A 27,158-nucleotide genomic window follows, 5' to 3' on the forward strand; every position below is an offset into this window, starting at 1 on the left:
TGTCTTTCCTATACAGCTCCTGATCTAATTTCAGAACGTGCTATTTCTCAAACAGACCTAGATATTTACATTCGGGGGCTGAGAGGCAACGCCACGCTGCTGCCGGATTTCTCCAGCCCACCGTGTGGATGCACTAAGAGTGTGAGCATAGCTTCTGACAGAGCCGTTTTCCTGGAGTCAATGGTGAGCACCTTCATTCTCTTCATCTTTGGGGGGGGGGCGCTGTTCACCCTGAGATCCTCGCTCTCTGGGGTCAGAGGCCCTGTCTAGAAGAGCGCACGTGTGTGCGTGCATGCGTGCGTGCGTGCATGCGTGCGTGCACGCATACACACACACACACACACATGAGCACACACACACACATGAGCACACACACACACATGAGCACACACACACACACACACACACAGCTATGTGAGGCCAGGGAAGACTTAGCACTATTGCCGTCTGCTCGGCTTCTGGTCTGTAGCAATGCTCTACCTAATGGGAGGCGACATCCCCAGCTCGGACAGAGACAACCATGCCAACCACCCAGCACACCACATGCATTATTTCACCACAACATCATCACACTTTGTGAACTACACACAACAGCCCCAGTGTACAGTCGAGAAGACTGAGACCCTGAAAGCAAAGTAACTACTCCTTCGGGGAAGAGCCAGGCTCAAGCCCTTCCTCTGTAGCCCATGGCTGAATGCACCACAGAACGCTTAGCCAGCAGCTGTGGCCATGGTGTGGCTATAGACTCAGAGGATGAAGTTCCCCAGCTTCAGAAGCCACCACCCCCTCTATGACACCCCACTTTCACACAATCCACAGATTCCTTGGGACTCCCTTGGTGACAGGTGTCAGTGGGGGCCCCTGAAGAAGGAAGCAGCTCTCTGCACCTTAATTGACTATAAATTGCCCCTGTGCATTTAATGAAGGCTGTCAGGAGTGATTATGGACTGCGGTGTGACCACTCTGTAAACACACGAGGCGGGGCTGGGGTGAGTGGGGCTAGCCATCATAGAATCGTCTCTCCAGCATCCTTCTTCACTGACACACCTGGTACCTGGGAGGGATTCCAGCTGAGGTAAGTGAGCAATCTGTGTCCCAAGCAGGAGGCCTGCAAGACTGCAAGACAGGCAGACAGGCCCCAGGGATCCCATACCATGCTCTAAGGCAATGGTTCTCAACCTTCATAATGCTGTGACCCATTAATACAGCTCTTCATGTTGTGGTGACCCCCACCCCAATCATAAAATTATTTTCACTGCGACTTCATAACTGTAATTTTGCTACCATTGAGAATCATAATGTAAATGTCTGTGTTTTCTGATGGTCTTAGGTGACCCCTATGAAAAGGGTCATCTGGCCCCCAAAGGGGTCACCACCCATCGGTTGAGAACCGCTGCTCTAAGGGGCAAATGCTTCCCAGGGTTGAGAGTCACCAAGGCTGGACAAGGCAAGACTCTGCCACTCTTGGGAGCCAACACAGTCGTCCCAGGCCAGGGTCTGCACCCCCTCCACACAACAGCAGCATTAGCTAATAAGAATGTGCTGGAAACAGAGATTCTCAGACCTACCCAGACCTTCTAAGTAAAAAAACGAGGAGTTAGGACTGACGTCTCTACAGCCAAAAGTGGGAAGAGAAGGTTTTAAGCCTGCTCTAGTGTCAGGTCTGCTGGGCATAGGCAAGGCATGCAGTAGCAAAGGCCTGCTGTACCTAGATTATAAGGTGGGGAAACTGAGGCAGCCTTCCCAGGGCCACACGAGAAAGAAACTACTATACTACTTCAGACTCGAGCCCTCATTCTGGGGTCAGACTGCTGGATTCCCCCTAAGGCTGCCAGGTAGTCCTCTCGGGCTCTCTCTGGACCACAGGATGGGGATCAGATCTGTCAGAAATGCCACAAGAGGGGCTTTCAGCTCCAGACCACATTCTGTCCTATGATGAGGCACAGGGACTTGGTCTGCCACAGATGGTAGGAGGCTGGTTTGATCCCAGCACCACACCCCCAAGGTCTCTGCCTCTATCTCACTGTGAGAGGCCCCAGCCCCTCTACCACGCTCCTGTGTCTGCCAGCCATTCCCTTCCCACACATCTCCTCCTCAGGAGAGTCAGCTAGCAGAAGGCTGTGGCAAGCCGGATGAGTGTGGACTTGGGTTTGGACAGATTCTGACATCATTGCTCACAGCACCAGCCCCGCTATGGGCCATGCCCATTTCTGTTCACAGGGACACAGGGCAGGGAAGGAAGCCATGCATGCTTAGCATTTGCTACTACAGCCTCTGCCCTCGAAGAAAGCACAACTCTCTCTCTTCTCTGCCTATACCTGGACAGTCCCCTAAAACGCAGTGGGCTGTGGGGAGGGAGGGGTTCAGGAACTGTGGCTGATTGGAGAATGTAGTCAGGTGACCCTGGTTGAGCTGGCCTTGTTCCCCGGCCTCACGCCATTGTGTATCATCTCCCCAACAGGATCCCAAGTCCCTGCACGTTAGAATCTCTGGTCTCCCAAGGAATTCACCAACCTGCAGAGGTGGCAGCCTTAGCAATGAGGTTGGGCTACCCAGGATGGACAGTATCAGAAATCACAAATGTATGTGCAGGCTCTGGCCTGCTCACTTGGTGGCAGCCAGAGGCCAGAGGCCACAGCTGCCTCACCTTACATTTGGGACAGTATGATGAGGAATGGACCTAGGAGAAGAGCAGCTGGACTGGAGTCGCTATCACACTGTAAGGAAGCTAGAAGCAGCTTGCTGGCCCAGGTCGTACAAGCAGGGTACACAGGCCTCATTGGTTCTGCCTTCCGGAGACCGCGGTAGACAGATGTTCCCTGTCTGTCAGGCCCGAGTTACCCACAGCGCCGTTTCTCCCAAGAGCTCACAGAGGCATAGCAGAGTAATCCCAGGGCCGAGCAACGCCCCCCCACCCCATCTCATTCAATAGCACCACACATGCATCTTGAATTACCGACCAAGGGCTAACTCCATTGTCAAAGGAGATCGACTTCATCCACGGCACCTGGTCCAGCTGCTCATCAGCCCAGAGAAGGAAGCCTGGGCAGTATTGGGATGTGAAGCATGCCTCTCCATCTACCGAGGGCAGAGGGGACCGAGACTTGAGGCCCTGTCCCCTCTGTCTGCTGTGGCATGAAGGTGAGTAAGGAAGAGGCCGTAGCTGGGGGCAGAGGGAGCGCCTTGATCCAAGAAAGCTGGGATATCTTTCATGCCCACTCTAACCTCTACCAAGGACTGCAGAGAGCTGGCCACATAGGGAAGAGTAGGCCTGTGTCTAGCTAGGTCCACTGACTTGTGTAGTCGACAAGCACTCTAGACTCAGGTTCCTTATCTACAACGTAGGCTACCTAGCCACCTCTTCCACAGGGTACGACAAAGGTTCCCAGCACAGATCCTGGACACGGTCTGGGAGGGAGAAGGGAAGTGACATCTGTCCCCAGGAAAGGCAGGTCACAAGGACCGGGCATCACCAAGGTCAGCAGAGCGGATGCCAGGATGGGCCTCTGTCTGTGGGCCTACACAGCTGTCATGTGAAGAGGGACTCTGGAGGAGCTGTGAACTGTGGAGCAAAGGGCAGGGGTCACAGGTGAGGGGGGATGAGCTGGGGTGAATCTCGCTGCTGGGGGAGACACAAAACTGTCCCCCCACTGCAACGGACACCAAGTTGCCAGGCAGTTGTTTCGAGGGCTTTCCTGCTCTTGGGAGGAACCTCAGGCCTCTTCCAGCCAGGCAGGGAAAACGTCCCTTGTAAGAATCATGCATGAATGTGCTCTACGCACACGCGTAGAGTAGTGACGTGACCTGGTCACGCCCCCGGCCGGTTTTAAAAGTCCGGCGCGATATTCCCCTTCCTTCTCCACGCACGTGTCTCTCCCACAGGCCTGCGCACTTTCTGTCCTTTGTTTCTAATAAACTCTATAAGTGGAAAAAAAAAAAAAAAAAAAAAAAAGAATCATGCATGAAGCCAAACCAGAGGGCTCTGGCCTCAGCGATCATTCCTACCCGCAGCCGTGACTCACCAATTGGAAAAGAACTGACCAACAATGAAGGCAGTAATAATGGGTGTTACTATGACTCCGTATAGGTCCTCCCTATGTGCCAAAGCCTTCCAGAGATCCAGAAGGAGACACAGTGGAATCATGACCCGTGTTTTCTAATAGAGTAAACTGAGTCAGAGAGAAATTAAATGGCTGGTGGTACAGTCCATCTTTGCTAAAGACGCAGCGTGGAGGAGGGGGGTCTCTGAAAGACAAATTCCCCCGTTAAAACGGCACCCACTTCATATAGCTATTTCATCCCCAAAGCTCTATCCTAAGTCCGCTGTGAACTCGTCCAAGCAAGTGAGACCCTTCCCATTTCCAGATTGGGAAACTGAGGCTCAGAGATGGTGAGGATCTTGTTTGTGGTCACACAGCTAATAAGAAGTGGAGCTGGGGTTCGAATCCGGGTCCTGAGCCTCCACTTCTGGGTCTTGGTATACAGTGCTCGGGTCTGGAAGGAGAAGAGGGGCAGAGGCACCAGGTAAAGACATTTGGGGGGCAGCTTTCCTGGGCACTGGCCTGCTCCTGGTTTGGGCCTGACGGTCAGGCACACGTCTCTGGAGGCTCGTAAAGCATGGTAGGGACGAGAGCGGTGATGACAAGTTCAAAGTCGGCTCTGCCTGCCTGGGTCTCGGCCGCCAGCTGGAGGGTTCCAGCCCCTGTAAATTATACCTCTGCCAGCTCCCCGGAGCCCGAGTGTTCCCGGCCCTCTGCAAGCTCAGCGGAATCCACGGATAGCCAGGCTTGTCTCCAGCCCTTGCTCCCAAAGAGAGACCCAAGAGACTGTAACCTAACAAACCTCCTCTCCCCTGGGCCATTATGCAGGAGTGTGGCTGGCCCTGAGGAGTGTTGCCAACAAGGACACACATCTTCCAAGGGTCCGAAGGCCTGATGGCCCAGGAAGAAGAAGTCCCTAAGTTCACATTGCTGCATGGACAGAGGCAGCGTCCAGAGTCTGTGCAAGGCTCTCTCTCCCCGGGGGGGAATGGCCCTACAGTTACTCAGCCACTGAGTCTCATTCCAGGGTGGCAGGCTCAGAAATGATCCTGCCAATCCTGCTGGGCAGCAGAGAGGGAAGGAGAACCCCAACTCTGGCAATTAGATGAGGGGCTGTGGGCACCTAGCAGGTTTCCACATCTGTTAGAGGAAACTCAATAGCATGGGCTCCCGTCACTCTTGGTGAGGTCGTGCAGGCCACCTAGCTCTGGGACCCAAGTCCTAAAGGGTCACTGCAGTTACTTTTCTGTTTGAATCACAACAGCCCAGGTCTCCCAGCTAACCCCCGACTGACTGGCCCTGCGGGTAAGCAGCCTGTCTGTCTGCAATAGCCCTCTCCTGTGGCTTCAGCTGGCCAGGCCCCAACAAGCCCTCCTTGACACCTCTCCTGAGACAACTCTCTCTGACTCTGAGCCCCTGGACAAACTCCTCCCTTCTCAGGGTATTAGCATCACTCTGAAGCTCGGGGCTCCCTGGAGTGAGCTGGTCACTTATTATGGGGTAGGGAACGTCCATCCTCGAAGCCAGGGATCCTTCAAAGCCAAGACCCATAGGCAGACTCTAACAGTGGTGGTTTGAGTGCACAGGCCCGGGGGCTCTGGTAACACCGGGGTCAAGTCCAACTCCATCCGGCACAAGTCATGTGACACCTTTGTGCATGTTAACTTCTCCGAGCCTCTGCCTCTTCATCTACAAATTAGGGGGTATGAGTCTGACACGCTAGGCTTGCTATACAAAGCCGATGGAGCACTATATTTCTAGACAAAGCCACGTGTAATAAGAGATAGCTAGCATTCCCCCAGTCATCTGTGATCTGGGTCCCTCGCCCCCACCCCCCCAGCACAGCCTGGCACAGGTGCTGAGTGTGCGCCATTCACAGCCTGTCCACACGACAGGTGGCCATCATCGTTATCATTAGTGTTAATATTACGGCTGCCTCCTAAACACCTGCCCCTTCCCTTCTCCCTCCCCCTCCCCATGTCTCAGTGGGCAGTGCACAGCCATGGTGGCCACCAGCTCCAGGGGTGCTGGTCTAGAGCCTGTTAGGAGTAAGCGGCACCCTCCAGGTCCCTGTGAGGCCAGTGATCTTGTCCCATCCCTCTGTGGGAGCTCTGTGCTGCCCTGGGGAGGAGGAAGGTTGGAGGAGTGTCAGGCCTTCCCTCAGGTTCTACCACTCACTCTTACCCCCAAAGGAAGAGGAACATCCTCTAAGGGGTCAAAAGATCCCAGGACCTGGGCTCCTGGGTTTCAAGATCTGGTCACCTGCACAGACAGGACATCACCTTCTTCTTCCCTTATTGCCAACCACAAGAGCCTATGGGTGACCCCAACTGCCTCTGCTCAAGCCCCCAGCCCCCAAGGCAGGGCAGCAATGGCTTTGAAACCCTTTTTGTGAACTGCAAGTCCCAAGCCAAGCTGATTCTGGAGGCCAGGGCATTGCCAATCCCCCAGACATAGTTCTCTACATTGGCAGGGCAGGCTGCAATGTGACTGTTTGATCAGAACGATGATTTCCAAAGTGCCCTAAGGAGGCTCTAATAAGGGTGGACCCTATCAACCTATGGTCCATGGATAGCTATGAATGCATTGCAACATGACATTGCAAGTGTGCTAAAAACATTCCAAGATTTATTTTTGTGAATTTTTTTTCTTGTTTGTAACTGAACTATGCTATTCTTGGGTGTGACAGTGAGAAATCTCTGCTGGGAGTTCACCAGGGCCTCTGGGGTTAGAGTAGACACACAGTATAGGCTGGCAGTACCACTATCTGCCCCTGGCCTGAACATCCATCAAAGACCATTATTCTTCTAAATATCTAGTCTAATGGATGTTAGACTAGATACTTTCTCTCCCTTCCTGTCTATTCCCCCTGACTAGTTAGCTCACTCCCTTGGGCCAGGGATATATGTCTGTCTGTTGTGAACCTCAGAGCTTGGAACAGCACCTAAAAAATATAAGATATTCAAGGAAAAGTCTGCTGAATGAATATACAGTGTGTGTGTGTGTGTGTGTGTGTGTGTGTGTGTGTGTGTGTGTGTGTGTGTACAGATATCCAAGGCTCCCAGGCAAGAGTCAATTTGCCCAAATATTACCACAGCTAAAACACAAATTTAAGATAAATCATATTGCCTGCAGGAAAAGAAGGAATGTTCCTTTACTGGGCAAGCTGGTGAAATGTAAACACACTTTATCGTTAACAGCATCATAGCAATGTTATGTTCCTGTTTTCCATAATTGTATCATATTTGTGCAAGATGTTGATGGCAAGAGAAACTGGATGATGGGGACTCTGGGCTTTTCCAGCAGCTTTTCTCTATGCTTAATATAATGGCAAAATAAAAAGTTTAAAATAAAAAAAAGCCAGGCATGGTGCTATATGCCTGTAATCCCAGCACTTGGGAAACAGAATCAGGTGGAGCTCTGTGAGTTCAAGGCCAGCCTGGCCTACATAGTGAGTTGCAGGCCAGCCAGAGCTACATAGTGAGACCTTGTCTCAGAAAGGGAAAAATAAAAAATAAAATAAAATTACAGCTATTGGCCTAAGATGGTGTTCCCGTCACTGGGGTTGATAGTCCACTGATGATAACAATGTGGTCTTGGAGTATCCCAAGACCACACACCAATGTGATATACAGCAGTCCTCTGAAACGAGATGTGGTGACTCAAATCTGTAAGCCTAGCACTCTGGAGGTTGAAGCAGGAGGGTTGCTGTAAGCTCAAGAGCAGCCTGAGTTTCTTATGTCAATATAAAACCCAGCCGGGCGGTGGTGGCGCACGCCTTTAATCCCAGCACTCGGGAGGCAGAGCCAGGAGGATCGCTGTGAGTTCGAGGCCAGCCTGGGCTACCAAGTGAGCTCCAGGAAAGGCGCAAAACTACACAGAGAAACCCTGTCTCAAAAAAAAAAAAAAAAAAAAAAAACCAAAAAATAGATAGATAGATAGATAAATGGATGGATGGATGGATGAATGAATGAATGAATGAAATGTTCCTGTCTCTCTATGTGGTCTAATCTCCACTGTTACTTTGGCTGTACTCTCCCCCCCCCCAATAGCATTGGCTTGGCCAATTGTATGGGGCTGCCTGGGCCATGAGTGGTGAGATAATTCACTGTGATGGTTATGCCCACTTAGACAGATTGTCCAGTCCCTGTCCAGACTAAGTCCGGGGGCTGCTGTCAATCTTGAGAGGCCTGGAAATTTCCTGTGACATGGACAGTCAGAGAAGCTTCCTGGATGGTGCCCACAAAGAACCTCACACACAACAGTGTCCAGACCTCACTTTCCCCATCTGCAGAGTGGGACTGTGTCGACTGAAGTGTCAGAGACCACGAGGTTTCCTAATGGCTGTGCCCAGCAGGACTGCGTAAGAGGTTGATTGGACCACGGGCCTGGGTACCAGGTGTTTGTTAGGGTCTACACTTGACTGTAACTAGCAAGGGAGAGGTTTTTTGCTCCACCCCTTGGCATTGTTATAAATAGACCTTTGGAATAAAGCTCTGGGCCCATTTGGATGAGGCTCACTCAAGTCTATTCTGTGCTTCTCTCCCCTCTATTTCTAAGTAAGTCTCTTATCCCTTATTCCTCAAGAGTCCCTGGGGTAAATAAGGATGGGGGTTGGTCTCCCACACTGAAGCAATGATTACAGAACTGTCCCTCTACGGGCTCCTGGGCTCACAGTGGGCCCTCTGAGGAGCCCTCAGGTTGGGTGAGGGTGAACTTAAGAAATCCAGGCTCTTAGCCCCCAACATAGGTGATCCTCTAACCTTCGTATCAGCAAGGATGCTGACCTCTCTCTCCATCCTGCCGACCCTAGTCTTTTGATGGCTGTCACCCCTAGGGTGCTACCTGTGTGCTAACCTCTGTGCTAACTGTCAGCAGGCAGGCTAGAGCCACATACAGCACACATCTCTCAGATGCCAGGACCCGGCAGCCCCTCGCATCTAAACCGTCTGTCCCCGCCGCTCTGGCAGTCTGCACAGCAGCCCTCGCTGAGAGAGTCCACAGCCCCACTAAGGCCTGTGTCAGTCCTCAGGAACTGTCTGGGGGAGGAAAAAGAAATAATGGCCTCCCGGGGGCTGCCCTCCCTCTCCTGAGAGATGTTTGTCTGCTCCTTTAAAGAGCCGCAAGGGAGGAGGTCCAGCAAGGAGGGAGAGACCCTTCACATTACTGGGGTTGACCCTAGACCTAAAGGCCCGTACTTGTCCCAGGATACTCTCTCACCGCACAGGCTCATTCTGCACTGTCCTGTGTCCCAGCTCGTATTCTGGTCCCTCCATTCCAGCCAGCCAGCCCCATCACCCCCCTCCTCTCCCACCACTCCCTGGGAGATGTCAAGAGTGGCAGGCAGGCGTAAGCTCCTCCGTGGGTAAGACCGCTGCAGTGGGGTCTGCCCACCTGAAAATTGCTTTCCCCAGGTCCAGACAAAACAGCTGGGCATTGATGGAGTTTGCAGAAAAATTAATCAGTGCCAACTGGCAGCGGTGCCAGGCGCCGCCTGGGCCCACTCCATCCTAATGCTTCCCGAGCTCCCACCTTAATGGCTCCTGACAAGACTAATTTCCTCATGCAGGTGATTAGCGTGGGCATTATCACCTTCGCTGTGGCTCAAGACACTTTGGGGGTGCTGGGGGGTCTGCCTGGGAAAGTCAGCTCCCCGTGAATCCACCCTAGTGACAAATGAAGGGATGGGGAGCCGAGGGAAAAGAGCCGGCCAGATGCTCAATAGTCATCCATCCGCTCACTCATCCATCCTCTCACTCACAGGCATCCCCCACCCCCCGACCCACTCTGAGCTGGGCCTCTCACTTTGGGGAAAGGCTTATGGTATGCAGCTGCAAAGCAGAGATAACGGGCCATGGGGGGGGCGGGGGGGGACGGTGCTTGTGGTGAATCCATGGGGGGCCACACATCTGAAGTGCTTAACAAGAGCCTGCAGGAGGCCAGGAGTCAATAAACCAGAGCAAATGTCACCGCTCCACAATCTCGTAGCATACCTAAATACTAAAAACGGTCATTAATCGGCGCGCGGATATTAATAAAATTAATATGTAAACATTAATAACCCTGTCGGGGGCTACACACAAAGAGCGGGGACAGAAGTTACTAGGTGCTGAACAGAGCCAATAACAAAGCTGACGAGGGTTGAGACGGGGGAGGCTGGGGTCCCCGGGGACCAGTGACCTGGGAGGTAAGCGGGAATTCACCGGGCAGGGAACGGAACCAGCGGTTGAGCTGAGGGAATGGTCCCTATCAAAAGCTCAGGAATAGGGCAGATTATGCCATTCTGGGTTCCGAGCTGTTGGATATAGCCAAAGAGCAGGTGTCTGTGGGGAGAGGGGAAGTGGGCTGTGACATACCATTTTACTCCTTCCTTGGGAAGCTTTGGGCTGTGGGCATTTATAGGACGGAAACATCGCGCACTTCAGGGCCTGAGGTCTAAAGGCGGCAGCCAATATATTCGGCTCCACTCCCTCTCGACCCCACCAGGAGCTGGGTAGGCTGGATCTTTCCAAGCCTCGCTGGATCCCTCCCTGAGCTAGCCCATGCTCTACATCCCAAGGGTTTGCAGCAAATATGCTCCATGCAGCTCCAGCAGGCAGCTGGGATGATAAAAAAAAAATCACCACCTCTGCGTGGCATGGTCCAAGCCATTCAAACGCACGGGCACGTTTAGCATCTGTGCCATCTGGGGGAAGGCTCTCCTGGGCCCACTCTCCAAACCGCCATCTCCACTCTCACTGTGAACACCTCCCTCCTGACACACACAGTCAGGGAAGCTATGGCCCGAGGCTGTGAGGGAGCCAGTCACAGTCACTGCCTTGGAAGACTCTCACACTGGCCTGAAGACACCAGGCATTCCCTAAGCCATTTCAAGTTCCAGACGTATGCGATGCCCAGGGCTGGAATCTGGGAACGTGGAGTTAGCCCTGTCCACCTGGAAAAGCATCCATAATCCAAGACAGGAGAGAAATAAACAACCTTGCTTGTCACAGAGAGGGTAACCAGGCACAAGAGAAAGCCTGCCACTCTGCCTGAAGGGACCCAGGCAGGGGACCACGACTGGACAATAAACCATGGGAAAGTAGATATGAAAAGTGGCACAAGAGCTGAGTCTCCCAGGCCCTCCAATGTGGAGAGGTGGAGCTGATGCATAGGAACCAGCAGAGATGATGCAGAGGAACCCTGGGAAGATGAGAGAGGATTCCCAAAGACAAAGAATTAGCCACAAATTCAGCACCCTAGAGGGTGATGGTGATCCTTATTTTGTTCTTTGAGCAAAGGTCCTGATATATAGCCCAAAACTGGCCTTGAATTCACAATCCTCCTGCCTCAGCTCCCCAAGTGCTAGGGTGTGCCAAGTACCTGTGCCACCAGACTCAGCTCATAGTTGATCGTAGCCCCATCCATATGGGGGTATCTAGGGCAGACTTTTAAGGCAAGCTGGAGGCAGTAGCCATCTCATGCTACAGATACCTGATGTCTGTTCACAGACGGCCCACAGTCAGTCCCGGGTGCATGTGATGTTCACCAGTCTGACCAAAAATGGAGCCATAGATCTGTCCTTGCCCCCAATCCCTCTGCCCAGGCCCTGCTACCCAAGACTGATGTTCACATCTACAGCAGGACCCAAGCAGACAAAGAAATACCATGGGGAATGGGGCCGTGTGGACAGGTCAGAGCAAGGCTGATCTACTTAATGACTTCATTTGGCTCCTGTCTTCTCCGGCTCGGAGATGGTCTTCGAAAAGACGATCAGGCTGAAGGAATGAGAGCCCGGAGTGGCAGAGATAGCACGTGGCCGCCACACTCTGCCCTCCCACCCCACTCCCCTGCCACCTGCCACTGGAAATTGAGGCCAGAGGATGAAACACAGGGCAAGCAGCAGGCCAGTCTCCAACCCTGGAGAGAGCGTTATCAGAAAGTACACGGTGAAAGAGCCCTTTGCCAAGCCCTACCTCTGATACCCTAAAGGGGGGGGGGCGGGGGAGGTTGTTGTGTTTTGTTTTTTTAATGACTTGATACACGCTTAGGGCAAAGCCTTGAGACTCGGTATGTGTGGCTGTTACAAAACAAGGTCTACCTAGGTCATGTACATTCCATTATCATTGTTTTGGTTTTTGTTTTGTTTTAATGCTCCAGCAGATAGAATTAGGCCAGTAGGCAAGAGTTCCGGGGAGGCGGGTTTCATATCAGTATTTGGAAGGGAATGTTGTTCCTGAATTCTTCCACGGAGGAATCTTGTGGGATCGCAAGTCCCATCACCAGGGGTCCAAGCCAAAGCCACATAGCCAAGCCCAGAAGCGCACAGTCCCGCTGCCTCCAGCTCTGGCAGGGGGTGAGCTGACATTCAGACTGGCTTGGGCTCTGTCTGGCATTGTCCGGCACACCAGAGCCAGCTCCTCCGTGTGTATAGCAGTCTCTTGCAAGCCCCTGGCTGGCAGGCAGCCCCAGTCACCACCGCTGGGCCATACAGGGTTTTGCCTCCAGGGATATGACATTCTAGGTATGGAAGCAAAGCTTTGGGGTTAGTGATGTTTCATGTGAATTCCTTCCCCCTCAGCCCCGTGATAGGCCATCGCCCATTTTCAGACTGGCATACAGATTGAGAGAGGAGGTGTAGCTGGAGGCAGTCAGACCTCAAAGTCAAGTCCCTAGAAGGCAAGGGCCTGGCCACATCCATGGGAGGCCACACCTACCCTGTGAACAGCCAGAGCCATGTGAGTGCCAAAATTCCACAGGAGACTCCAGGCCTGACTCATCAGAGGTCCTAGAAACAGGCACAGCCAGACCACATCCTACTAGGCCCAACTTTCCAATATCTTCTCACTGACAAGATAAGAAATAGAGAACCAGAGGAGTGTGGCTCTGTACCCAAGGTCACAGAGTTAAGGACCAAAATCTTGGCTTCTGACTTCCAGGTTAAAGCCCCTGTTGTCTGGATCCTTAAGCAAAGGAAAGAGGGAAAGCCAGAAAGTTGCTGGGCCCCTTCCCAAGAGAGAGTGGCAGAGCTGTCCCTGAGCTCCCCGGAGCCAGGATCGATCCCACAGCACTAGACAGCCATCTCCGCTGTGGCTGCCAAGGGCAGCCTTCACGGGGCTCCAGTGCTTGGAAGTGGCTCCCAGGAGCCGATCAATGCTGGCATTTGCAGGAGACAAAGCCAGGGCAGCAGCCAAAGGTAACAGGAACTGGGCCCGCTGGACGGGTCCTGCTGGACCTCCAGCCTAGGACTTCTCACAATCGGTGCTGGCCAAGTTGCGCCCACTCTGCCCACTCTCGTCTTCCTTGCACAGTGGGCCTCTGTGCAAATGAACATGGCCCTGCAGAGTGACAGGCGTCAGGACGCAGCCAGCCCTGTTCCCTCGGGAGGTCCCGTTGCCTTTCCCAGCCAGCAGCAGCAGCATCAGTCAGCAGCTGGTCACCCCTCAGCTTCTGCCGTCAGCTGTGTCTACGCACACCCTCCACCACAGAGGACCGCCCACCACGGGTGAGGTAACAGGAGCAGGTTCAGAAGCCCACCATGGAAACAGTACGTGAAGGCAAGGGAGGTACCTTCCCCCCACTGTCCCACCTTCTATCATCACCCTGGGAAACACACCAGACAGTCACTCAGTCCCGGTCACCCAGGGCCCTGATTTCTTCACCCATCTGCCTGACACCCCTCTGTGGCCACAGCATTCAGGGCTGGCACAGAGACAACCGTCCAGGTAGACACAAGGAGAAACAACAAGAATAGAAAGGAACAGAAGTCCTAAGGGTGAGCCACACCGCAGGCCACTTGCGTATTCGCTGCCACGTGTGTCCAATCTGCAGTGCCCGGTCCCCACGTGGCTGCACGTAACCAAGGACAGTCGTGAATGTGGCTCAACACAAAAGCGTAAAACTTCCTTAAAGCATGGACAGATTCTTTTTGCCTTCCTTGTTTGTCTTTGGTTTTGTTTGTATGACTCAACCACGTGGTTCTGAAGCATGAACTTCATAGACAACGACAAGGTCACTTCGCAATGTCAAAAGCTTGGACATGCCGGGACTACACACAAGTTCTAGAGTCTACAGTGTTTTGCTCATACCAGCCTATGCTGGCTAGTTTTACGTCAATTTGACACAAGCTAACGTCATCTAAGAGCAGGGAACCTCAATTAAGAAAATGCCTTCATTCCAGATCAGGCTGTAGGCAAGCCTGTAGGGCATTTTCTTAATTAGTGACTGATGGGGGAGGGCCCAGCCCACTGTGAGTGGTGCCATCCCTGAGCTGGTGGTCCTGGGTTCTATAAGAAAGCAGGCTGAGCAAGCCATGGGGAGCAAACCAGTAAGCAGTACCCCTCCATGGCCTCTGCATCAGCTCCTGCCACCACATCCCTGCCCTGTGTGAGTTTCTGTCCTGACTTCTTTCGGTGATGGATTATGGATGCGAAAGTGTAAGCCAAATAAACCCTTTCATCCACAAGTTGCTTTGGTCATGGTGTTTCAACACAGCATTAGTGACCCAGACTAAGACACGGCCCATATAAAAACTGCATGAGGGACATGCCACAGGGACAAACCCTCAAAACAATACAAGCGTGTGACAAATCCAAAGACCACAAACTTCTCCACCAAGCCCTGAGGAAAGCAAGCAATTCAGTGGGACCCTCGAGGGACTCATAGATAATACCCCCTGCACTGTGAAAGGAGGCTAAGCCTTTGGTAGCCATCGGCATGGTTACAGATGAGTACCCACAATCCAACCTCATTTTCTGACAAGCTTCGGGGTTCCTGGAGAGCTGGGACCTTGGAGCTGTAAGCACAGATCTCAAGCTACTGTTGTTAGAGCCACACCAGGAAGCCAGACACAACAGCCCTGTGATGAGGTAACTGGATCAGGGTCCAGGAAGGGCACTAGATACTCAGAGTCACCTACGTCTAATGGCAAAACCCAGCAAGCTCCTTTTAGGAAATTACGTCATCACAGAAAAATTAGAGAGGGCCAGAAAACAAAGACACCTGCTGCCATCTTCAAGTACCCACAAAGGCTTGGAACTGAACAAAAATGAACAGGATAAAACTAGTTGCAAATGGGAAAGCAGCCGTGGGGGCAGTGGTCGACCACATTGTTTAGATTACCCCTCAGATTGAATGGGCCGGCATGAGGGGTTGTGAGGGTCCTGTCCCCCCTGGCATCCAAACAAGAGGCAGGCAGATGAACACCATAGGGAGATTCCAATGCAGGCTGGAGGCGGTCTCCACCTCTAAAATCCCTTCCACTTACTATAGGTCCATCACCGCATGCTGCCCACATTCCCGCCAGTCCGGGTCCCAACTCACCCACAGGTGTGTCCTCGCTGATCAGCAGGTACGTGTCAAAGAAGTGATTGGTGAAGAACGGTAGTCGGTTCACCTGGCCTGCAAGTCAGAGGACAAGGGCATCAGCCTTGTGACACCCCCCCCCCCCAGCTTTATGTATCCTACCAGGTGACACAGAGTGGCCTCCAGTGGCACTGAACGTGTGCCGCATCAACTTCCCAAGGCGGTCAGCCAGGCCACAGGTGGCTGGTGAGCACTGGCCCCAGCATGAAATGCAAACAAGACTTTTAAGGCTTTGACCCCCGCCCCCCAAAATGTGTGGGTACCAGCTTAGCTAACCTTTTATATTGATGACACACTGAACCATTATTTGGGACATCTTAGATAAAGCAGAAGATATTATTAAAATGAATTTCCCCATTTCTTCTTACTTTTCGAATATGGCTCCAGCAAATCTCAAGCTCACACCCACGGGCTATGGTGGATCCCCACCATGGACTCTGGAAGGTCAAGGGCATGACTGCTCATGGTCACCCTGGCACCCATAGCGGGGCCTGGTGCTTAAAAAGCCTCCAGAGCATATTGGTTGCGGGAAGAATAGCAATAATGACAGTGGTGGCGGTCACTACCTCTGGAACTGCTTCTCTGTGTCATCCACTCAAATCCCCTCAATCCAGTAACAAAGGAGGCTTGCAGGAGTAGCCCAGGCTATAGGACACCTAGACATCAAAGCTTGTCCTGTTAACCATAGGGCACTCTGACAGCATCATGTATGGTGGCGGCTGGGAAGAGCCAGGTGACATGTGCTCAGACTGGGGGACTTCACCACGAAGCCCTTAGCAAGCCTCCCCCATGGCTGGCTTCTCCAGTTCTCCATTCCCTTTTGGGGGCTTCCATCGGTAGAGGAGACATTTACCCCTCAGTTACTGAAAACGAGGGGGACCAGGTCAGTTTCCGTGGGGCTTCTACAGGGAACTTCGGGGGCCCTGGAAGGGGCAGGGACAGCTCCCACTCTCTTTTCTACTGACCTAGGCTCTCTTAAACTCATGCCAAGCTCCCACAGGGTGAGAAGCTGGAGTCAGGGAGGGAACTGGGGGCATGAAGGAGCATGGTATCTCTTCTTCCTCCTGCTTAGACAGTCAGACTATGCTTGTTTCTGGTCCTCAGAAACCCTACCCTCACATTTCCTGGCCAGCATTGCTGGTTTTTCCTCCTCACTTGCTAAATTTCATGCTTCACCTCATTTTCATGTCTCTTCTTCCAGGAAGCCCTCCCTGATCCACCTCAGATGTGTATATGTGCCTGCACACGTGTCCACCCTCACGGCAGCAGTCTCGGGAAGAGCTGATAAAATGGCACTCCACCTTCTTTGAAACCTCTTTGTCCCCCATCTAGGCACAAGGCTTCCTGTGCCTCAGTTTACTTGTGTGCAAAATGGTAATAACAACAGGACTTACTACACAGCTAACCTGGGGATTTGATGAGATTACATACATAAGGTGCTCAGCGCCATGCCTGACATACAGCAAGCACTTAATAAGTGGTAGCTATTATTAATCCTGGCATGAATAAAAGGGCTCTTCAGACCTGCTGCAGACCTTGGGTTTTTGACATAAAGAAGTAGAGGACCTTGGGCACCCCAAGAATGCAATAGTGGGGTAGGATTGCAGGTAGAAAATTAGTGGGGGGGGGGCTCTAGAAAACCTTGCCTGCAGCAGCTTGGTTGATTTCTGACTTTTCTTTCATAGCACATCCTGGCACCCAGGGATGCCATTTCTGAGGTTCCTCATAGCCAGCCCCCAGGCACCAGGCTGAAGGAGGGTTAGAGAAGGCTTGCTTGGGCCTCTGTCCAGTCAGAGAACAGAGGGGCCCATGGGGAAAAGGGTGGGGGAAGGGACAGGAGGCTACAGCGGAGAAATGACAGACTGAGAGCGTAGAACATTATTGAGGGCCTATCTCACCTCTGCCTCCCAGGGGTGGAGAACCAGTTCACTCTGGGGAGCCAGGTCCCCAGCAGGGGAGGACCACGTGGAAAGGCTAGCATAGGAAGATGATTGGCAAGGGATACGGGAAGTCACATGTTCTTCAGCCAGCCCCCTCCCCAGGGTCGGCACCAGCCAGCCACCACACTAAAGGAGCGACTCCAGCCACTTAGCAAACACAGACGTGGTCAGCAAAGCTAGCCAGTACCTAGGCAGACCGCCTCTGCTTTGCCACAGAATTTGCTGGGTGGCCTCGGGCCACTTGGTATGCGTCTCTGTTTTCTGCACCCTATTTTGTTCCCATAAGAGAAGGACAAGTGCTGCTAGTAGCGACAGGGTGAGGAGCATCAAGCGAGCATTCATCCGGCACCTGACGCACCAGTCAGAGGGCTTGATGTTCATATTGATTCATGGGATCGACCTGTGTTGCTCCTGAAGTACAGACAATGCAAGTGTAGTCCAGGGAGGTTCAGAAGCCTGCCCAAGGGAACCCAGGGGCTGAGAGTGTATGTAGTGTGTGCATGCAGAACACCTGAACAATCATCGAGAGCTCAGGGGAGACAGCCATCTCCCCGAGCAAGCTGGGACAAACCCGCTATACAGTTACGCGTGTGGCTTTTAATGGACAGACAGCTGGTGCGGCAAAGTGGGAAAGGACAGGGGTGACTAAGCTTACAGAGTCCCGTGAGAGGCAGAGACGAGTGTCCCAACGTTCGCCATCTAGTCCAAAGGCCTCCTGCGTGGGCCAGACCAGGGGTGGTCATCAGATTAAAAAAAAAAAAATCTCAGGTTGGATGACCTTGGGCCCAGCCTCTCCTCTGTACAAGGCTCCGAGACTGTGTCCACTCTGTCTCTGAGAGTCTGAGACTGGGCTGTAGTCCCAAGCTGTTTGGATGGGGGTGAGCTCCTCATGGGCTGGGGGCATTCCAGTAGGGAACGGGGACAAGGAGAGGAGGAGACTGCCTTCCTGGCAGGATGCTAGCGAAACTCCAACAGGTGCTAGTATGAGGCAGTGATGTCCTCCAGAGCCCCGCGGCTCCCTGGAGTGAGGCAGCAGAGAGAGACCCCGTGGGAATGTGCTTGCCTGTGTCGCCAGGCACGTGGTACCCATAGCTGGTCTCTGAGGATACCCCGGCCCTGGGGGACCCTGTGCATGGCGTGCCTGTGGTCCGGGCCTTCCTTCAGTGCAGTCTCCCTGTTCCTGACGATCTCCTGCCCAGAGGCAAAGACAAGGTGCCCAGGTCTTACGGTGGGCACCAGTGGCACTAAGAGGGGGAGATTCCTAAAAGAAGGACAGTTCTGGGCCATCACATACCTGTGCTCAGGCTGCCCACAGGCATTCGGACGGCTCACACCCTACCCCTGTCCAGGATGCCTCCTCCCCTCCACCTCTCTAAAATGACTACCAGTCCTCAAAAGCCAAATAAACAGCTTTCTCTTTCTAGTCAGGTGGTATCCACCTGCCTCCCAATGACTCTTTGTCCTCCGAGGGACTTCTCTAGAGCCAGGGACGTCCCTATGATCACAGCCTACACGGCGCCCTGTGTATCAACCCTGCATATTCTTCTCCTCCTGGACTGAGCCCCTTGCCTGTGAGTTGATGCCTTCGTTCCCTAGGGGTGGCATCCTAGGTACACAGCATCACGCAGGAGGTGCTCAAAACAGAGCTGCGAAAATGACCCGAACTGCGACCGCTCTCCACAGCCCCGGAAAAGCACGGTTCAGGGTCACAGATGACGGAACCTAAAAATTTCTCAAGACTCCTCCATGGCCTGCCTCGTGGGACCCAGGCTCTAGGGACAGGCGGTATTTTCAGCCCTGCCTGTGCAAACTGCAGGAGGCAACTGAGGCCTAGAGAGGGACGTGTGCCTTCAGTCACATGGCAAAATACGGTCTCTGAGGTCCTAGGGCGTAAAGTCAGGCTGCTGGCCTGAGCAACCTCCAGCCGGGCCTCCCAAGCGCTGGCTGGTATTGGCAGAGAGAAGCGTGACTTACCCCAGGATCCAGACACCAGCAGGAGAAGCCAGAGCGTGGCACAGGAAGTGACAGTGGGGCCCCTCATGGCTCCTAGGGATGCAAACAAGGAGAAGAGAGTGTGAGATGTAAAATCCGGGAACTCCAGCATCCCATTTCTGGGGCCCAGTAGAGCAAAGCCTGGGAAGGGGAAGAGGGAACGGATCCCATGAGGAGAGAGTCTGGGCCACCCACTCTTCAGCCTTGTCCAGGTCTGGGTGTATTGCAGCGGTCTGAGAATACTTGGGCTTTACTAGGACTGATGCGACAGGCAAAGCTGGGTGCGGATGCAGAGGACATGCTGGGGACACATTCAAGGTTCAGTGTATGGAAGGACAGACGGCTGCGTCTGTCCTCTGAACCCAGATCCTGCGGAGCACCATAGCAGTCAGCATGGGAATGGGGTCAAGGGTGGTGTTAACCAGGAAGATGGGGCCTGGCAAGTTCATCCAAGCACCCAGCCTCCGGCATCCTTGGTCCAGTTTCTCACATCTACCATATGATCTCCTAACCCAGGAGGATGAGAGGAAAACTCAGGTCATGGTGTCTGTGGTGGTTTGAATGAAAATGGCCCCCATAGTACCATAGGCAGTGGCACTATTAGTAAGTGTGGCCTTGTTGGAGAAAGTGTGTCACTGGGGGCGGGCTTTGAGGTTTCAGAAGCTCAAGCCAGGCCCAGTGTCTCTCTCTTCTTGCTGTCTGCCCATCTGGATGTAGAACTCTCAACTACCTCTCCAGTACCATGCCTGCCCACATGCCACCATGCTTCCCACCATTATAATGTAATGTAAAACTGTAAGCCGGCCCCAATTACATGTTTTCCTTTATAAGAGTTGCTGTGGTCCTGGTGTCTCTTCCCAGCAATAGAAGGTTGACTAAGACAGTGTCCAAAGAGGCACACAGAGAATACCACAGCAAACCTCTGGGGGCCTGGAGCTGAGCTTTGGAAGGAAGTGGATTCAGTAAGGGATGCCCTATTCCTGAAGAAGGCTGGTGGTGGGCCACTCCTTCCTACCCATCACAGCAGGGTCATGGCCCTTCCACATCAGGGGCTCAGGATAAGACTTCCCTATGACCTACATCCATCTTGCCACAAAGTGAGTCTGGGAGTATGGGACATGGCTGGCATTTGCCACCCTTCTGAAAGTACCCACTGGGTGTCCTGTTTAAAGCCCCCACGCCACCCCTGGCTCATGAGACAGCCATCGGTCACACACTACCTTACTCAGGAAGTCCCACCATATGCGTAAGCAGCACTGGGACATGGTAGACGGTTCACCTCCACCATCAATGACTGACTAGGAGAAGGGAAGGTGGCTGGCCCTTGACAGGACTTTGTGGAGAGACTTCCACATCTCTGACAATATTGGCGGCCAATTCACCAATTCAGCCCTGGAAGGGACGGTTTCTCTCTGCCCTCTCTGTCCATGTCCTGGGCAGACATCACAACCAACGACGTACAAAACAGTCCACGGAGGAGTTTTTGTTTTAACTCTTGTGTGCACTTAAAACGTCCTAATTACAGAAGTAAATGGCCACCGGGCTGCATTTCACAAAGATATGGCCTCTTCTCCATCCCTTGGCATTTCCACCCCTGGGAGTTTCCACATGTTCCCACCTCAGGGGCTCATGAGCTGAAAAGCTCACAGGATGAGCAGGGACCGGAAAGGAGAAAGCTTCTGGATTGGCAGGAGGGAGTTCAGCTGTGAGAAAGCAGAAGCTGCTGATGGTCCAGCTGAGTGAAGGACTGGAAGGGTCCGGCCAGAGCTTCTGAATTAGGAAAAAGTCTAGAAATTGGACTTTTATGTGAATCGGACACTTAAATATTGGTAGATAATTCAGTTCCCAAGAAACGCTTTGTACGCCAAACATGATCCATCCAACAAGCAGAGTGGACACTGGCCTGGCCGGCCTCCCACCAAGCCTCTCTCTGTTTCTCCGTATGTTCCCACCCTGTACTTGCTTGGGTCTCTGTGGCTGCTGCCGACCTCTGCAGGAACCTGCACGCCAGGGGTGTGGTAGAGCGCTTGCCTAGAATCTGCTAGTGAGGGGCTGGGATATGGCCCAGAGGTAGAGTGCCTGCCAAGAATCCACCACTGAGGGGCTAGGGTGTAACTCAGAGGTAGAGTGCTTGCCTAGAATCTGCTAGTGAGGGGTTGGGGTGTGACTCAGAGGTAGAGTGTTTGGCTAGAATCTGCTAGTGAGGGGTTGGGGTGTGACTCAGAGGTAGAGTGCTTGGCTAGAATCCACCAGTGAGGGGCTGGAGTGTGACTCAGAGGTAGATTGTCTGCCTAGAATCTACCAGTGAGGCTTTGAGGGCTCAGTGGTACAGCCCTTACCTAGAATCTTCTAGCAAGGGGCTAGGGGTGTGGCTCAACAGTAAAGAGCCTGCCTAGAGTACCTCACTGAGGAGCTGGATGTGGCTCCATGGTAAAGCATGTACCTAGCATATGAAAGGACCTGGGATTCATCTCTAGCCACCACCACCGCCACCCCCCCCCCCCGCAAGAAGGACTGTAATTAAATTTTAAAGGTCTTATGTTTTTCTCCTGTCATGATATTCACAGATGACCCTCCAGGCCTATGTGACTTAGAACTGCCTCCTTTCCTATAGGAGCTAAAAATAGCCCAGCAGGGCTTTCCTACAATAGAGAGAACTGTCCTCTCCGACATGCATCTGGATTCTTACACCTACTGGCAAGGTGACTGTGGGTTTTCCTCTCTGTGTGACTGTGTCAGGACTCCACTCTTTGGGGCTATTCAGTGACCAGGGCATTGCCGGGTCAATTAAACACAAACCCCAAGTGTATATGTCGGCCTTCATTAGATGTCACCAGATTACCTTCTGGGGCTGACGGCAGCAATCCACAGTCCCTCCTGCGGTATGCAGTAGGGCCCAGGTGCCCAGCTGCAAGTGATCCCTCTTTTTAAATGGCTGCCAATCGGACACGTGAAAAACGGCATGCCATCCTCACTTTCATTTGCATTTTCCTAACTACTGGTGAGGTTGCGCACGATGCCTTTTTCTAAACATTGGAACCACTTTCCATCTGTTATCTCAAATTATCCTACCGGGTCCCGAAAGGAAGCCAGCCAGCATCGTGTACAATATCCCTGATTTACAATTGGAGAAACCAAGGCACAGAGCAATCGAGTGACGATCTGACACCTCGTGGTGAGTGACTGTCTTCAGGGAGAAAAAGAATCTGCAGCCCTCTGCCTTACCAAACCAGATGTTAGGAGAATTAAACATCTGTTAGGAACATCACCCAGAAATAGCTGGGGAATTCACGCCACGCTGCTGGGAGCCACGGGAAGTTTGTGGCGCACGCAAGGAGGAAGGAAGGGGAAAAAAGGAACACTTATTAGAAGATTCCACCAGCCAGGGCCCTTCACGGGCGTTCCCTTTACTCAGTCTTCCCGAATATCTCAACAAGAAGTTATTCTTACCTCCATTTTACAGATGATAAAGTTGTGATCGGGAAAAGTCACCCTGGGGCGGTGAGTCGGGCTGGTATGTCATCCACTGTATTCTGTGACTCCCTTTTCTTACATGTATTGTTTCTTTTCTGGGGGGATGGGGGCTGATTGTACACCTAGGTGTGCTCACACGTGCCTGTGCCTGTGGAGGCCAGAATTCATCAACTGGTATCCTTTACAATCGCTCCCCATTTTCTTGTTTGAGACAGGGTCTCTCGCTGAACCCGGAGCCCCCTGTTGGGCTAGACTGGCTATCCAGCATGCCCCCAGAATCTACTTGTCTTTCCCCATAGCACCTCCAGAACAGGGGTTGCAGGTGCGTGCTACCACGGCCAGCTACTACATGGATACCAGAGATGTGAAGGCAGGTTCTCGCACTTTACCCTCTAGTCCCAGCCCTGTTGTGTTCTGTTCTTTTGAGGCAATCTTGCTCTACAGCCAAGATGCCCTTGAACCCACAAGCCTACCTCTACCTCTGGAGGGCTGAGTTTACAGGGACGCATTACAACCCCAAACTGGTTTCCTTACATATGAGACTGGTGGCCCCTCCCTGCAGGAGCACCCATGTTCAGCAAGGAGGCACGTCTGCCCAGTAGGAGCACCCGACAGAGTTCACAGGCCTGGATGAGGCATGCCCCATCCCACAGGGCCAGCTCAAGGCCACTGAAGCATTCTGGGTTCCAACCCCGCTCTGTAAATGCCTGTCCTTCTCCTTCTCAGACCATCAAACTGGCTCAGTGCCCCAGCTGTCAGTCAAGGGAGACCAAACACAACCTATGCTCTGAAGGGTTCTAGTCTCAGTCTCGCCATCCCTATCCCATGAGACCATGGTCCAGACCCTAACCTCATAGCTTCACCAGAGGGTGAAGGCAAGCGGCCAAGCCGGAACTGGTCCATACTGGTCCTTGGTTGTCCCCGAAGCCCCAGACTTCATTCTTCTTTGGTCCCAGCCCTTTGGCAATCTATCTTTCACACATGAGATGGCCCAAGAACATCGAGGCCACGGGCAGTGTGCCTGGCTCACAGATGGCCATTTTGATGGACACTGCCTTCGCCTGCTGCAGGGAATGGCAGGGACTCCCCTGGGAAAGCCTGACCTTGCAGTGCTCTGGACAATGGCAGCTCCCCAGCCTTCTGGCCCTCCCTCCTTTTCACACAGCCTGGCCCGGTGGCTTCCTCAACCACAGGCCACAAGTTCCTACCCTGGAGATGTGGTCAGTGTACCCCCTCACCTCTCCAGACCAGAAGACAGATACATCCTTCATGCTGAGCTTCCAGCCTAGGCCTGCAAGTTGCCAGAAACATATACATGCAGGGTCACAGCCAGTTACCCCCAAATCGTTCCTGTACCTGCCTTAACAGTCCTTCACATACATGGGAAAGCTTTCAGAAACTTCTCAAATCTCTCCACGGCCAAGGAGACACAGAGCCAGGCCCTAAAACATTCCGGCCACCAATCCTTATGCCAACCTTGCACCGAGCCCTATGGATGAAGAGGGGCCAGAGCATGGCTGTAGACATATGCTAGGACAAATAAGAGCCACCAACACAGAGGATCCCAAGGTACCCAAGAAAGCTATACAGGTGCCCAAGATCCATGATATTAATGTTTAGTGTCTGTCTGTGTGTGTGTGTGTGTGTGTGTGTGTGTGTGTGTGTGTGTGTGGTATGTGCCGGGCATTCTACACACTGGGGCTCAGAGGAAACTTGAGTAAGGTAACACAGCTTGTGCGTGGTCGGGTCTGGAGTTGAACCCCACTCTGAAGGCCAGCATAGTCACTCCCGGTCTCAGCCCTTAGATGTCCTGGGTTCAGGTGTGCCCTGGGTGATGTGGTGGAGGGTAGTAGGCAAGATTCTGCATCCACTGGACAGGCCAGTGAATTAGATTTAGATTTTAACATCTCAAAGGCTAGGCCAGCAGGGGGACCAGGAAGAGGAGCTGAGCTCAGGTTCACAGAGGGGACACTGTGCATGTCCGACCTGGAGTGACCCTCTGCACACTAGGCATTGGGCCAGACTCCAGGATACAGGAAAGAAAAAGGTCCAGACCCTGCTGCCTGGGGGAAGTTGATGCTCCCTGAGAGGGATCAACACAATCAGAGTTGTGCAGAGAGGAGGAGAGAAGAAAGAACAGGGTAAGAACACTGTGAGGGTCACTGGGGTGAGAATTCTCTGAGGGTCAGTGAGACATGATGTATGAGGAAGCAGAAGAATGTGCCCTGTGGACATCTGAGGGGAAAGAAAGGGTTCAAACAACAGCCTATGAGAAGGTCCTGGGGCAGGAAGGCTAGCGTGGTTGAGGAACAGGAAGGGCTAGCATGAGTCCGTCATGGCGGAAGATGAAGGAGATAAGGGCAGGGTGGTAACAGAGCCTCCATGGACACCTTGAGCTCTGCCGGCTGAGTGGCCTGGGTTCTGAAACAGCCCCTCGGCGGCTGAGTGGAAGATGCATGTAGTGTAGGCACAGGGAAGGGATGGAAGCTGACCGGGGTGGAGGACACTAGTGATGCTGGCCAGAGCTAAGGCGGGTGTGCAGCAGGGGACGGGCGTGACATCTGGCACATGATGGGCCTTATCCCAGCCAAAGCAGAGGGGGCTTCCTTTTGGAGATGGCACACCTCCACTAGAAAGATGTAACCAAGGCAGCTCTGGCCGAAGCACGGGAAAGGTAGAGGCCCAAGGCGAAAGAGGCTGCAGTACCACCGAGGGGCAAGGACCAGTGCCCAGAAGAGGCCTGCTGAGTTGGGCCCAGCTGTTGATAACCAGCTGACTGGGGCCCCCGAAGCCAGGATAGAGATGTGTGCAGGAGTCTCCGACGTGGTGACATGGTCCATGGATTCAGCCCTCCACGGACTCCTGAGATGGCAGCATTATTGGTGAGTGGTAAAAGGAGCGGGGGAGGGGCTGACTGGAGGAAGAAGGTCACGGGGCAGGAGGGGGTGGGGCTCCCCTGAGGCTGTATCTCCACCTGGACTTTTCCCACTAAGAAGTGAAGAACAGAAGATCCCCCCCTACCAGGATGTTCTGCCAGGGGCATGGGACGAAGTCGCCGTGGGCCGGATCCTCTGGCACCCTGAGCCAAAATCGGTCCTTCCTCTTTTAAGTTGTCTCAGGCTAGTGCTTGTTGTGGTGATGAAAAAAAAATAATAATCAAAAAACCCTGTAAACTTACAAACTACTCAGGGAGTCACAGCCGTCCACACCTCTCCACCTATGGCAAGCCCAGCCACATTGCCTTCCTGCTTCCAAGTGAAATGACGAGGAGGACAAGCCACGCTCCAACAGTGGGACATTGTCTCTGAGCCAACATCAGCCCTTAGAGACAAAGCGCAGGTCAGCAGCATGGCCCCAGCTGAGGACTAACAGAGAAAAAGCACGTGTCCAAGCGTTGTTCACATACCACATGCATGCATCCGCACACATGTCCGAGCGTGTGCCCACCAACAGACATGCTTCTGCGCACACACATGTATCCACACATACACACAGGGGCTGGGCTCTGTTGCTTCCAAGGAGAGTGCCCACCATATGTTTATTGTCCAGGTGGGGTCTCCAGCCTGACCCTGGAGGCTTCCTACTCCACTGTCCAGGCAGGAGGAAGGCACATTCCTTGCCAATCTGAAGGGATCTTCCCACACACCTACAGACCCCTCACAACACCAGAGGAAGCCCACTGCAGCCTGGCTTCCCAGACCAGCTGCTCCTTGCTAAGATGACAGATAGCCACAGCCCCCATCTTTTAGGAAACAGACCCCATTCCCAGGCAGGATGCCCACCACAAGCAGCTCCCAATTTTCCCCTAAGCCTGAGCAGGAGTGAAGGACCACTTTCTGGCAAGAGGCGATGTCCCCTCACCCCAGCAAGCAAGAGGAAAGGCTAGCAGAGCAGGGGGAGGAGAAGGGCAGAGGGGGGCATCTGAGCAACATTTTGCTTTCTCGGGAGGGAGAGATTTTCACAGCAGGGTGCCACGATTTAGTTGGAACTGTTATGAATTCCCATAAAATCAGAGGCACTCAACTTTGAATGGCAACACGCTGTTGAAATCAAACACAATGCCGGGGTTAGCCACGTCACCACACACCAAGAGGCTTGTGGATGCACGGTGCCTGCCAATGACATTGTTAGACCACTCATGGACAAGCCACTGCTTGCCACCAATGGCCACACCTCAAAGTAAACAGTGTCTAGGCCAGTGGGACAGAAAGGAAGGGCGTAGTCACCCTAGGGCATTCTGACCTTGCATCTTTCCCAAAACTCTCATCAAGGGACACTGGAGAGGTTGGGGAACCAGCAGGGGTGGGGGGCTATTACCTGAGACCCCAGGCAAGGGGGCAACAGTGGTCTAGCCTCATCCAAGGGAAGC

The 27,158-nt window shown here is 53.1% G+C and overlaps 1 protein-coding gene across 1 annotated transcript in view; it reads right to left on the reverse strand.

Annotated features, from left to right (window-relative positions):
* Nucleotides 1-27,158, reverse strand: part of Cdh23 (cadherin related 23) — a 382,909-nt gene that overhangs the window by 328,910 nt on the left and 26,841 nt on the right. Inside the window, exons 2-3 of the mRNA XM_037199816.1 lie at nt 19,298-19,369; nt 15,342-15,419 (exon numbers count right to left, since the gene is read on the reverse strand). Coding sequence (XP_037055711.1) covers nt 15,342-15,419; nt 19,298-19,364 — 145 coding nt within the window. The 5' untranslated portion in view covers nt 19,365-19,369. The remainder of the gene's footprint in view (nt 1-15,341; nt 15,420-19,297; nt 19,370-27,158) is intronic.

This window comes from Peromyscus leucopus, chromosome 16_21 (genome assembly GCF_004664715.2).
Source record: "Peromyscus leucopus breed LL Stock chromosome 16_21, UCI_PerLeu_2.1, whole genome shotgun sequence".
Classification (NCBI taxonomy): Eukaryota; Metazoa; Chordata; class Mammalia; order Rodentia; family Cricetidae; genus Peromyscus; species Peromyscus leucopus.